Source organism: Teleopsis dalmanni, unplaced genomic scaffold, assembly GCF_002237135.1.
Source record: "Teleopsis dalmanni isolate 2A unplaced genomic scaffold, ASM223713v2 unscaffolded_contig_0378, whole genome shotgun sequence".
NCBI classification, from domain to species: domain Eukaryota; kingdom Metazoa; phylum Arthropoda; class Insecta; order Diptera; family Diopsidae; genus Teleopsis; species Teleopsis dalmanni.
The window spans coordinates 1-14,414 of record NW_024031760.1 but is presented as its reverse complement, the minus strand read 5'-3'; the positions used below and the strand labels follow the sequence as shown (position 1 = coordinate 14,414).

The window sequence follows — 14,414 nt, the reverse complement described above, 5'->3', positions numbered from 1 at the left end:
AAATAGTGAATATAAATATATATACCTATATATATTTAGCTATGTTAATTTGAAATTCCTGAAGAAAGAATACTTTATAGTTTAGCAAAGAATATGACCAATAAAAATACTGGATGGTTTCGTAGCTTGAACAACATGTTTCATGGTCACCATATGTCTACTTTAAGTCAAGTCAATTAAGTAATTGTCCAAATATTTGGACACGCAGTCATATTTTTCGATAGATAATATATAATACTCTGCTGCCACAATTGAGTCAAAGAAACGATAAAAATATAATTGGATTGAATAATATACAGCATCTTATTAGAGTAGTAATATGGAAATGAAATACATTTATATTTATTATACAGGAAAAACAGCGCGTGAGTGATAACCAGAAAGAATAGAGTGTAGAAGACAGTTTTTGAGTTCATAAATGACGATATCTTTGGGTAAGATATAAGCTGAGAAGTGGAGGGAAGCATAGTCTATAATGAACCTTTTACTTACCTTAAATTTAACTACGAGGGCAAAAAAGTATATTACTGTGTAATTGTTTAATAAGGTATTATGAATACTCATATATTTATACATACACACATTAATTAATAAAAGATACTCCCTTTTATTTACAAATATCAAGAAAAAAACTAATTACTTTCGCCCACTTAACTGATGCTAATTAGCAAAATTTTTGACACAAATTTATTTCTTCTCATTGCAAGGCCACTTAAGCAAACATTAAGGTTGCGCCCTTCTCGACGGCCACTTAAGACAACATTAACTGCTCCCAAGCAATTCATGAAATTTTGAGGAAATCAGAATTTGCCAATTGCGAGTAACAATATAGCTGCGTATATAATAAAATGCAGCTAAATATCTGCATTGTTAAGAATTTTACTGGCTCCGTTGAGGAATCGAGGAACCCAAATTTTTGCCAAAAAGCTTAAAAAAAGAAAGATTTTCAGCAATTTTAAAACCAACACGATGATTAAAAAGCAATCAAGTACACTCGTTCATGGATGGTTGCCTGGTGCCGGATTATGTGTGGAATCATAATTCGCGTGTTAACCGCTCATTAGTTTAAGGTTGATTTATCTGAGCGCTATAAACGAATTTCAGTTGAATGAAGAAAATAATACCGTACCACATGTTTAACAAGAACAACAACAACAATAGTAATAAGACTATGTTTAATGCAAAAAAGAAAGCCTCACTCCACTTGTTTTTTTTAATGCAACTCACAAAGCCTTCCTTTATCCACTGAAATTAAGTGCCTGAGTGTGTAGCGGCGCTTCCAGGCTCGGACTTCTCTCCATGCGAGCCTGAAGTGAATGCAGTGTAAAGCTTACACATTTGCTGCTTAAGTGCGCTTAACTGCTTCAAAGGACCAATTTTATGTTTAACTCACATTCAAATGGATTTAAATTTTTTTATTTCTTACGACTGATGAGTGTGTTAATATGTGGTATTGTGTATTGGCTTTCATTGCCGAAGTAGAAATCATCAAATCGTTTAGGGCATTGGTGCCAAATTTATGCTCAATCCAAAGAAAATGACAGTGATTTATTTGTGTAATTGTCGAAAACAAGTGCTCCAACATAATAATCCACTATAGTGGATCCATATACCATACTATATGGGCATGTATGTTGGCATATGTGAGAAGTTTATAATTCGAAATACTCATAAAAGCTGAACCGCAAATGATTCCAAACGCCCTGAGGTTAAACAACTTAATTTGTTTCAGTGTATAAAGTGGCAGAGGAAAAAGCGAAAAGGCGAAAAGGCTTTGGAAATTGTAACAAACCAACGTTGATTGACTGAAAACTGCAGCTATTGGAAAACTACTTTTTGGAAAAGTGAAAATTAAAATTAATGGTAAATTTTTCAAATATTTTAAAAATTTCTTGGAACCAAAATTAGTATTTAAATATTTATATTTTATAGACTAGACACTCAGACACTCTAATGTACTTTTTATAATTGGTAGTATGCACATATAGCTTTTCCCCACATAACAAACAAAGGCGACCTACATTCGTAATTGAAAAGTAAAAATGTAATTTTTGCTAATTATTAATTCAAATAAAATTTTGATTTAATTGGAATACATTTCACTAGAAATTTGTATTTATTTTAACCAGAATTCATTTTTTTTATTTTCTTCGTTGAATTCACCGCAAAAATACGTCGCCACCAAATGGTTCGGTCAGCGGTTTTGGTTTGTCGAACATTTACTATTCTCTGTAGTATTCTCTTGATGCAAAAAATTGTTAATAGAGCCATAATAAAATAATTAATGAAATAAGGAATTTAAAAAGGAAATAAAAATATCAAAATTTTTACTACAAAATGTGAAATTTTAGATTTGATAAGGACTGGGCAACACAGAACAGGGATAGGATATTGACTCCAAATGGCACGAGTAATGAGACCATAGCAAATCTATTATTCTATATTCCATACTCTATACTAGAATAATTACTCTACAAATCAGATATAATTATGAGACTATATTTTGTTTGACTATCTATTGTCTATTATAACTATTGTGTAGTTTTTAAATACATGTACGTACTACGCACCTATGTGAACTCAATCTACCTTAATGCATAATTTAATTTGAATGCACCTAAAATTGGATTTATATTTTATAGATATCCAAATAGATGGACATCAATAAATGAATTCAGCTTTTTTTGCTGATAAAAGATGTACAAATATGTAGCTCATGTATATGTTTACTAACCAGACAGAAATGAATGGGAACGGAACATACCTCCATTCGCTGGAGACTACCATCTGTGGTACACGGATGGCTCCAAAACGATGGAAGGAGTGGGGGCGGGAGTATATGGAGTAAGACCTAAAGAGGAAATATTTGCGAGTATGAGTAAAGAAAACTCAGTTTTTCAGGCTGAAGTACACGCAATTGAATTATGTCTCAGGGTATATAAAGGTAAACCCGTCACGGGAAAAAACATATATATCTTTTCTGACAGTAAATCGGCACTCCTGGCACTACGCTCACCTCAAGTAACCTCAAAAATAGTGTGGGAATGCCTTCTACTTCTCAAAGACCTTGCTGAAAAGAACAGAGTCCACTTAATATGGATTCCAGGGCACAGCGGTTTTGAGGGAAACGAAAAAGCAGATGAACTAGCGAGAAAAGGGGCGGCCTCATATTATATTGGGCTACAACCGTTCTGCGGTCCTTTGTGGAGCTTTTTCAAACTTAAAACTAATGAATGGTTGGAAAGAGCAGCTCAGAATGATTGGGATAATACAATTGCCTGCAGACAAGCAAAAGAATCCATGCCGTTTCGATCAAAAGCCAGAACTAGGGAGCTACTTATGCTGAACAGAAGTGGCATCCGACTTGTCACAGGTTTTCTAACTGGACACTGCGGAGTTAAAAAACATTTATTGAATCAGGTATTACTGGAGACGATAGCTGTAGACTTTGTTACGAAGAAGGGAACAGGCAGAACACATATTGTGTCACTGTGATAGTCTTGCAAGACTCCAGGACTTCGCTACTTATCCATTGCTATTCCGCTTATAACGGAAGTAGGCAAACTCTCTTCCAAGACATTACTGGCATTCTAACTGCTACTTCGTCTATGGAACTAAAGTGGGGTATGTCACAATAATCCTCGAGGATTGCAGTGCGCGGAGGACTGTTTCCCAACCCTTCTTTTGAAAACACAAAAAAAAAAAAAAAAAAAAATATGTTTACTTATATCCTTCACCGTTTCATAAATATTTTATCTAGTTTAATACAAGAAATTCTCTACACACAGTAGATGGAAGAATATAATAATAGAAGTAAGTTTTAAACATCGGAAAAAAAATATATATCATTTTTAAGACATCAAGCAAGTAATCATATTCACAAGCTTTCCAACGATTGAGTTCATGGGGATAAACACAGGTACTTAAACAATTTAGTTTCCAGCTAAATACTTGAATGCAGCCATTAGTCGTACCAGCACTTCCACACTTTTTTTCTATTCACATTATAGATTTCAAATAGTTATTTGCTTGTTCATATAGATATTTTGGTTAGATCTAGAGTACCTGTGGTTTATGAAACTCTTATTCATTTATTTTAGTCAGCTCCATGAGATCATTGAAAAATGGTTACTAAAAGGTACTATATCCTATATTATATCACTATACATATGTGATATTATAGATAAATCCCATGCTCAGACCACAGATGGAAACCATTTTGATACTCCTGATGGTTACCGTTGTGACACCATGGGCGAAACTCATGATGATAGAACATAGGGATTTCGTTGTGAGACCATAGATAGATACCGTTTTGATACCTCAGACGGATATTATTGTGATATCATATAGGGATAACGTTAGGGTGTATTTGTGGTATCCAATTATTCAAATACTTTTGGTCCCTAGTATAGTATAGTATAGTATTATAAAATAGTTGACACTTTTCAAAACTAACAGGTATGTGGAATCAAAATGGTTTGTATCAACTTCCTTTCACTTTTACCGTTCATATGTGTAGCTAAAAAAGAGAAGAATATTAATCATTTTAGATTTCATAATATGTAATAAAGAGGTTTTTTCGAACAGTAGTGAACTACAACAACAAAAATTTTATTTTTTATATTATTTTAATTAATTGAATTATGGGCTGACCATACCCAACATCAGTGGTCTTGGAAATAATTCTTGTATTTAATTATTCGTAAATAATTATTGTTTTGAGACTGCAAGTACCAGGATTCGAACAATATATAACATAAATTCTTGCTCTTTTAATATTATAGATAAGTTAATTAAGTAATAGATTGCGATTAATAGATGAGTATTACGGTATGTAACGGCTTTCGCATAGATCGCCGATAAGTCCAATGAGTTATACCATGGGTGTTATTATTACACACCACTAAATATGTCTTATGTATGTGTGTAACGGCTTTCGCATAGATCGCCGATATATCCAATGAGTTATACCATGGGTGTTATTATTACACACCACTAAATATGTCTTATGTATTGTTAAATTAGCGAAAATTCTTTGGAGTTCTCGAAAAACGGATTCCACGGTTTTAAGAGAATTTTATACCGAGTTTCTGTTAAGGCCCAGTAAGTAATGACTCTACAGTTCTACCTCTTCCTATTGGCATAGACCCCAAAGTTGGGTGATGAATAATGTTTTTGTATAAAAAATATGTAATATAGTAAAACCTGCAACGACTACACTCCATCGCTAAAATTATTTGTTCAACCAAATAATTTTTATGAAAACAAAAATTTAAAAAAATATGTAAAAGAGAAATTGAAATGCGAAGCATTGAATATGGCAAATATTTGAATGCATTTTTCGTAAACAAAATAAAGTTTTTACTCAATTTTCGGTGGAAAGAAATTCATGTGCTCCGGAGTTATTCACTTTCGATATCCCTAAAAATACCCCATCGACGTTTAGTGGCATTTAACAAGAAAATAAAAATGAAATTTTTTATTGACGTCGATTGAAAAGCTACAGAAAAAATAAAAATAAAAAACACAAACTTAAAGGAATTTTTTTTCAAAAAAAAAAGTATTTTATTTGCAAAAATATAGCAGAAAAGTGATAAAAATCAACCGCATTGACAATTCGATTTCCACCCATTTTGTCAATGAATTGACACCAAATAAGCACGCCAACCGCGCGCAATGCGAGGAGTGTCAGCAACATTTAACAAACACAAAAGCACAAAAAAAACAAAAAAAAAGAAATAAAAAAAAGCAAGAAAAAGAAATTGTAGAAAAAAATGGCGTTTGTGATCCATTGTCTGTGGCATTCGTACTGCACACACACATTCACACACACACACGAACTCCATTCAAATAACACAATGCCACTAAGAAGAGTATTAGTGATTTCACAGCAGAGCGACTGCACTGCTTCTGCTGCTGCTGCTGCTGCTGTTGCTACTAGCGCTGCTATTATTGCTGGCGCAACAATAAAACACATGTATGAGTATGTTTGTGGCAAATTTACGTTGAATGCAACTGCACGCCCACCCTGCAAACCACTCGCGTTCAGACGCCATTGACAATAATCAGCGCCAGCCAAGAGTGCTTACAATAATGTTGCTACTAATAACGAAGCTGTTCATAATGACGTTTTTATTAGTTCTGCTGCTGCTGATGCTGCTGCTGCGAGTGCGACTGCTGTTGTAACGAACAGCGCAACATTGTCAGTGTTCGTCGTAATGACATAAAACATATTGGCGCTTCATATTTTTGCATAGAGAGCTCTGTTCGTTGCGGTTTGACTTTGGTGCCATGGCTATGTAAAGTGGGTCATATTTTTATAGTCAATTTGTTACCATTTGGATTTGATTGGATATGGATTAAAGCTACGTAGGAAACAATGTAAATGCAGTTTCTGCATAATCTGAGCTTATAGAACTGTTATTGGCAATTTAAATTTGTACATTTAATTGGCTTCCAATTGACTTTAAACTGAAATCGAAATGGAGGTCAGAGGTGTTCTTAATTAAAATACTCGTTTAAAAAATCGAAATGAGTAGTGAAATCTTTTAGTAGTTAAAAAAATTATTAAAATTTCAATAAAAAGTAACTTTCCCCTATGAGATCTATATCGAAAAGAAAAGGAAATTGTCAAATCCAAAAAAAAAAAGTTTAGTCAAGTGAAATATTGGGTTGACTATACAGCTGAGATCTTCTAGCACTTAGAGATATTATTAAAATTTTTGAAACTAAAAGTTACTTTTATCCTATGACCATGGTTGGTGAGTTGTTTGGAGTGGCAGGTCATTGGATAACTTGTATGTACCTTAATTAGCGATTTTTCGTCGTTTTCTTACCACATTCCTCGCAAGAACCCTAGTATTGAAGAGTAGAGACTAAATCGAACCCACCGTTGGATTTAGATAAGATTTAGTTAAATTTAGATAATTTCTTCTTCACCGATAAACAATCTGATAAACTATCAAAAAAGTATATTCCTAAGAACCTATATCTTCTGGACGCCAAAACCGGGCATTGAGAGGAAAATGTATATGGTTTCTTTTTCCTACGGATTTTCACAACTTCTGCAGTGATGATTATGGGGAATGCGCAGTTTTCTGCTTGGGTGCCTATACACCAATGACAAGAAAGAACTGTAGTAAGCCTTGCTGAGTCACGCGATCTCTTATAGGTGGGCTATGTTAACCTGGAAGTTGCACATGACTTAAGTGCTTTCCATCTATTATTGGCTAGTTGCAGAAAGTAGAAGAAGGTACTTCTCTTAATCCTATGACCATAAATCAATCTATTGAAAAAGAAGTAATAATAAAGAAATTGTCAATCCAAAAAACAAATTTTTAATCAATACAATAAGGGTTAACCATACAGCTAAGATCTTCTAGCAGTAGAGAAATTATAAAAATTTTAAAGAAAAAATCATAAAATTATATTTTTTCTATGACAAGAGATCAAAATCGAATGGAAACGGGTGTAATAAATGTAACAAACAAATTGGCACATTCAGAAGACAAAAATTTTAATCAAGTGGGTTATCCACCTTCATTTGTGTTTAGAAACATGCTAATTTTAATTGTCGAATACGTCTAAAACATCGTAGAAACTATTTATAAGTTTGTAGGGTTGGAACAGTAATGCAGAAACAACAACAAGCTTGGCACTTGCGCTCCAACAAATTATGTACTATACATATATATACTATACACTAATTAAATTAAAAATCGAATATTTCCTCAAATTACTTATGATGAATACTTGGCAATATTCGAAACCGGGTTATATGGTCAACTAAATTTCAAAAAATTAATAAAAATTTTTTTTTCTTTATTACTGTTCGCACCCTTCTAACTAATAAAATAATTTAATTAAAAAAAATTTTATAGTATAATGATATAATTAAATTATTCATGTGCAATTTTCGTTGCAAAAAAATACGAAAATATTTTTTCAATATTCTTCACATGTATACAAAATTCCATTATTTTAAAATTAATGCAAAATTATTTACCCTTCATAATTTCACTTCTTCGGAAAAAATGTCTTCATGTATGTTTTGAATGCAAACTTCACAATGTATCTTCCATGCCGCGATACATGTGACTTAAGTCCACGAAACCTGATGTAACTAATTTAAAATACGCATTAATCAACATAAAATATGTCAATCTTATTTATGCTAAAGTATGCGTTTCAGTAGTTTGCCACAGTAGCTAACTCCATTCCGTCTGTCTAATGTATTCCAACAATTTGCAAAATAAACTTTGCCAAACGCAAACCAACAGAGACGTGGAACTTTTAAAGGCTAAAACAATTGCAGCTCAGGATCATAATCATTTCCCAGCACTGCAACGGGGTAGAATTATGCATCCAACAACATTCATCTTTATCCATGATCCAATGTGGATTTCTTCCTCTGATACCGATATTTGTGTCATTGTAATCGTTATGCTAATTTTTGTGATTATTCCTGCCTGAAGATGACAGTCGTCTCAAAACTTTCTTAAATATTTCCCTTTTTGCAGTGTCATTATAAGGTAGAGTTGAAGAGCTGAGTGCCGGTAAGGTAAAGGCAGAAAACTGAAGGAATTCGCATTTGATTATGCGCATAAAATTGCTTCAATGCATTACTGCATTACTTCATCACTGTAAGATGCAAGTGCAGTACGAAGCCAATTATGATAACTGCTCTAAAGATTTGTAAATATTGTTAAGAGTTATGAGTAGTCTCAGATTGATTCTTGAGAAGGAATAAATATTACAAGTATGTGAGTTCCTTTTATATATTATTTCGTACCTATTTCTTAGCATTTCTTGCATTACGAACTGAGTCACGGCTTGATTTTTCTAACAAATTAGTACTAATTTTTCATTTGTTTTGTCTTTAGTTAATTTGTTAAAGTTTTGGTACAATTAAATCAAAATTAAGTTGTCAATCGTGATACAGCTTTCTTTGGTTCGGCTTGTCAGTGTCCCACTCATATAGGTACCTAGATACAGGAATACCTCGTGCTGAATACCTTAACAAAAGGTTTTTCATTTGCAACGGTTAAACTGGATATCAAACAAGAAATTTAGCAATAACTAGAAAAGTCTGAGTAGATGAAGACTCTTGTCAGAATACAGAATTTATTTGGTTAAATTTAGAAACGAAACACACGAAACAGTTGCTATTAACTACTGAACCTACTTGACCCAGCGGCATTGGTACTAACAACTCACTACGAATTCGTGAGACCTGCAATCAGCCTTGATCTACCTGACTGACTTTTGTCGCTCCTTTTGCCGTTTCTTTACAGTAGAGGAAGAATTTGTATTTTATCTTGACGAGCCAGTGCCCCTCATTTATCAAAAGAAGAATTAATATCTCTTGGGCCACTATTCTCACTGGTATGGTACCGAGTTCTAGTCGTTTAAAATTAGGGATATAGACAAGTTTATTGAATTGTCAGGTTTGTTCATGTTTACTTAAATATGATTATTTTGTCAATTTGTGCCTCTAAGTCCTGAAGTTCAAATCCATCTGTACCAGTACATCGAGCGAGTTTTTGAAATATGTTTCTCTTTTCTTCCACTTTATTTTCCTCTTTATCTTTCATTTATCTATGTCTTTGAGTTCTAAGCTCCAACTCCGTTTCGATACCAATCCGTTTCGATATATCCAGTTGGTTTTTGACCTATGTTTCCCTTTACTTCTACTTTACTTTACTCTTCTCTTATCAATTTATATCTTTAAGTCCAACTCTGAATCAAAACAAGACAAAATTAAAAAAAAATTTTCAGCTATTTCATTCTATTTAATTGTTATATTACGTTATCTTTCATTAAAACGTATCTACGAGCCTACGATATAGGTTATCTGTCATACTCTATATCTGTACCGGAACACACTTCCATTAAAGAAAACTATCTGTTTTACACTTGCTTAATCTTATTATTAATTTTACAGTTATTACGCAGTATCTCTATGCCATAGTGTAGATATACATATATATATATATATATTCGATATACCATATGTATGTACCGAAACATGATTAAGTTGGAATCTTCTTCTTAGTATCCGTTTCTCCTAGTGCGGCATAGGGCCGCAACGATTCTCTTAAGCCGCACTCTGTTAGGTGCTTCTTTGCATATATCCTTCTATGTGTAGTGCGCTTCTGTCATTTCTCTTTCAATTGTAATTCTACAAGTTAAAGCCGGTGCACGAAGGCGTCTGCTGCCTTGTGGGTTCCATGTCAAAGTTTGTAGTGGAATGTATTTATTTGGTCGTCGGATGGTATGTCCAATTCCATGTTCGCGTTTTTATTTCGGTTACAGCAATTTTCTGATTTGTTTGGAGCAAAAGTTCTGCATTTGATATGTGGTTAGGCCGTCATATTTCTAGGATTTTTAGCAGGCATTTATTTGAAAATGTTCATCCTTTCTATCTGTTTTATATATTTTCATGTTTTACTGCTTTTACATTTGCATTGAAATAAATAACATTTAATATCTAAATAATCTCAACACCTCATTGGAATAAATCTTACATCTTATCTCTTCAAAATTCTTCTTTAAAATACTGGGTAACAATGACTGGATCACAACTTTCTCCCCGTGAATTTTGAACTTTTTTTGAAATTGTTAAGTAATTTTCGCACAATTTTAAAAACCGTTAACAGAAAATTAAATAAATCCAATAAAAATAACTTTGGCTGTCACTGTCTCCCGCCGAAGTGGCAAAAAAAAGTACGAAAGCTGGAATGAACACTACGCCAAATGTAGCAAATATTTTATGTCAGTTCCAAGTATCAAAATAAATCAGCAACCTTAAAAGACGGTCAACCCGAAACGAAAATAAAGTAAATTTTACCCAAAAGGGTTTTAAGCAACTTTAAATACACGTTAGAGGAAAGACCACACCTTGATGAACGACGTCGTCAGAAAAAAATTTGTTAAATAATTTTAAAAAAAAATAAAACAAAAAACCCAACTACACAGGAAAATTGTGCACTCAGCAGAGCACGAATGATGGCATCAATTCATCAAGACTGGCGTGAAGAAAAAAAATGTGAGTTGCATTGGAAAAAGAAAAACTGATTGCAGTACCAAAGTTGAAAATAACAATCCTGCACTGAACTCTGACGCAAAAGTTGGTAGCAAAATTGACACTAACAACAAATGTCGATGAGTAATGTGTCAGCAAGGCATTTAACGTTGCACATCAACGCTTCCACCTACAGTTGAAGGCGGCTGAAGGCACCTGAAAACAAGTCCCAAGAAGTTGGCGGCGTTTGCTTGCTTGTTTTGCTATGCAGCCGATGATGCACAACATAAATGCGTTACGCTGCACACTAATTTCAGACTGAAAACTTGCTCCTTCCTATGCAGCAGACGAGCAACACCGCTGAATCCGTCTGTATGTAAGTTCGGTAGCTTGAATAACCTAATCGCAAACTTCGTTCAAGTCATCAATAATTTTGCACGCTTAAGAGTGGAAAACCGTTATTGGAGGTTATTGCCTACGTTCGAGATGAGCATGTTCTAATGCCCCAAAAAGCTGGAATCATGAAACTGGCAAACCTTTTAGAAGTGCGTCCAATAAAATAGTAGTTGGCTAACACCTTAAACTTTACCTGCCCGCATTGCCAGTTGGTGAATGAGTTCCATGTGTTTTCATTTCCTTGGATTTTAATGCATTACATCAGTCTAGGTGGGTCCAAATAGAGTGGCATGCTGTACGGCTCAGTGCGAGTAACTCGTACTAATGCAATTAATATTCAACGCCTTTAGCTGATCACATATTACGTGTTGAATTTCTAATAAGTTTCGGCTTTGTCGCTGTGCGGTGCGGTAGCCTAATAGAAAATGACTATAATAATGGATACTATTTTTTTCTTAAGTTTTATGGGGTGTGTTTGCAATTTAGACACAGAAATTTAGAAATAAAAGTTGCTTTCCAGCTATAACGAATAAACTATAGCCAAAGTTGCCACTCAAATGCGTTCGTTATTCGGTGAATTGCGCAAAAGTTGGGAACTGCATCTGTTGTAGGTAAAGCTCAAGAAATGCAACAAAAAATTCATTAAAATTCTACGCTGCTTAAGAAAGTAAAACCGTTAACATCGACAGGCATGGCAAATGATCAGTTCCTAATTGTGTATGCACAATTTAAGTAGCTCCAACATTTAATTATAAAAGCCAGTTTCTAATCATATTGATAGATCACATGCTGGCGAGTTTGATACTTCCCTGATAGAAAAGAAAATATTATCTTTAGTTATAGAAATATTAAGTATATACTTCCAATACTTCATTTATAGAAGTATGAAGACTATACTATACCTAGACTTTACGTCAGTTCAAGTATGAACATATGCCTACTATCCTATCTTAAAGTGATTAAGATTTTCAGTCAGGAATATCTTTAGGCACATACGGCGCAACAAATGTTTCATCATGATCATCATATCATGTCAAATTAGTGTTAATTTAGACACACATGAAACATAAAGTGTTTTATTGTGATTATCATTTCACTTTGAATTAGTGTTTATTTAGGCACATACGCTGCAATATTATGACAAAATGTATATAAACCGAAGAAATATACTAAATCAGTACTTAACAACTACCCAACTTTCTCAACCTATCACTCCCGCGATCAAATGTGTTTGAACCCTATTGCTGGCAACTTTCTTATAACTAAATATTTATTTCAACGCGTATATCATTAGTCACTTTCAATAGTTTTCTGAACCAATTATTTTTTGTTATGTTTAATCTAGTTTACATATATTATTCGGTTCAGTTAGCGGTACCTGAACTTTATAGATCTATGCATCCACTTTCCTTCCCTTTAATACTTATTCGTGTGCTTTAAAAATAAGTTTCTCGAATATAAGTCTTACAGCTGATATCACTGATACTAGATAAGTGTAAACAACTTCAATATGTTACTACTACCTATTCCACATATGTTAGTTTTTAAAAGTACAAATAAATAACGATTTGTACTTGTCCAACTTTCGCATTGGGGCCTTAACTCAGCTATGTTTTTGAAAACCAATTATTTCTATAAAAAGTGCTTAGACCTCTTATTTAAATATGTTTAATGGAAATAATTAAAATTGCATTCTTTTTGTTATAATCTAGTATGTTTTGCATTAGTTTAAGCAATCTTAAATAATGAAATGTAAACAAAATTTAGTAAAATATAAACTGTCAATCTTGTCGGTTGTATTTACTTCAGGTTGAAACAATTAACAGTTTAACAGGTATTGTAAAAACTGAAAGCAATAAGAATTACATTGACTTGGAAATTTGTAATAAAATTGTGTCTTTCCAAATGGATTCTGGTGCAACAGTTTCTCTAATAAATAAGCGAACATTCAAAACTCTAAATTGCCCAAAGTTGCGAAATTGTACAAAAACCTTATTTGGTTTTGGCAAAAATGAAATTCCAGTGCTTGGTGAACTTTGCGTATATATCAAATGTGGCGGAAAAGAAAGGGAAGTGGTAATCGTTGTCGTGGATGTCGAAAACTGTAACAATTTATTCGGTTTCGATTTATTCAAAGAATTCGGGTTTGAGATTCAACAAATTTGTAACATTACTGAAAGTGAATCACACAGAATTAGCGAGCTGTGTAAGAAATATGGTGATATTTTTGAACCAGCTCTTGGCACAATAAAAAACTTTAAGGTCAGTATTTTTTTAAAGCCAAATGCACATCCGAAATTTTACAAAAGCCGACAAATTCCATTTTCGCAAATGTCACTTTTCAAGAAAGAAGTCGATCGATTGACAAATGCGGGTATTTGGAAACCTGTGAAGTTTTCCCAATGGGCTTCGCCTATTGTACTAGCGCCAAAAGCTGATGGTTCCATAAGAATTTGTGGGGATTTTAAACAAGCAGTCAATGCGCAAATTGACATTGAACAATATCCTTTACCCATACGCGAAAGTCTTTTCCATAAAATTAATTGCGGTCAACATTTTACAAAAATCGACCTTAAGGACGCGTATTTACAAATGGAACTCGACGATGAAGCAAAAACAATAATGGTTGTCAACACTCCACTTGGTTTATTCCAATACCAACGTTTACCGTTTGGGATTGCAAGCGCTCCAGCTATATTCCAAAGATATCTTGAGCAGTTACTTCAAGGCGTAGAAGGTTGTGGAAATTATCTCGATGACATCATCATCTCCGCACCTACATTTCAACAACACATCAGCCGCCTAGAACAAGTACTTCGTATTTTGCAACAAAATGGTATCAGATGCAAGCAAGAAAAATGTTTCTTTCTACGAGATAAAATCGAGTATCTCGGGCGTCAAATTAGTGCAAAAGGTATATTGCCAGATGAGTCGGGACTAAAAGCAGTAAAAAACCTGCAGCCGCCTAAAGATCTAAAGCAAGCAGAAGCAT

At 33.6% G+C, this 14,414-nt stretch overlaps 1 protein-coding gene across 1 annotated transcript; it reads left to right on the top strand.

The window, feature by feature from the left end:
- Positions 1-13,753: 13,753 nt before the first annotated feature.
- On the top strand, positions 13,754-14,258 carry LOC119663414 (uncharacterized protein K02A2.6-like; the record flags this gene model as incomplete). Its single annotated transcript, XM_038073018.1, has 1 exon — positions 13,754-14,258. A coding segment is annotated over exon 1 (505 nt), but the record flags the coding sequence as incomplete, so codon positions are not given.
- Between the last annotated feature and the right edge of the window lie 156 nt (positions 14,259-14,414).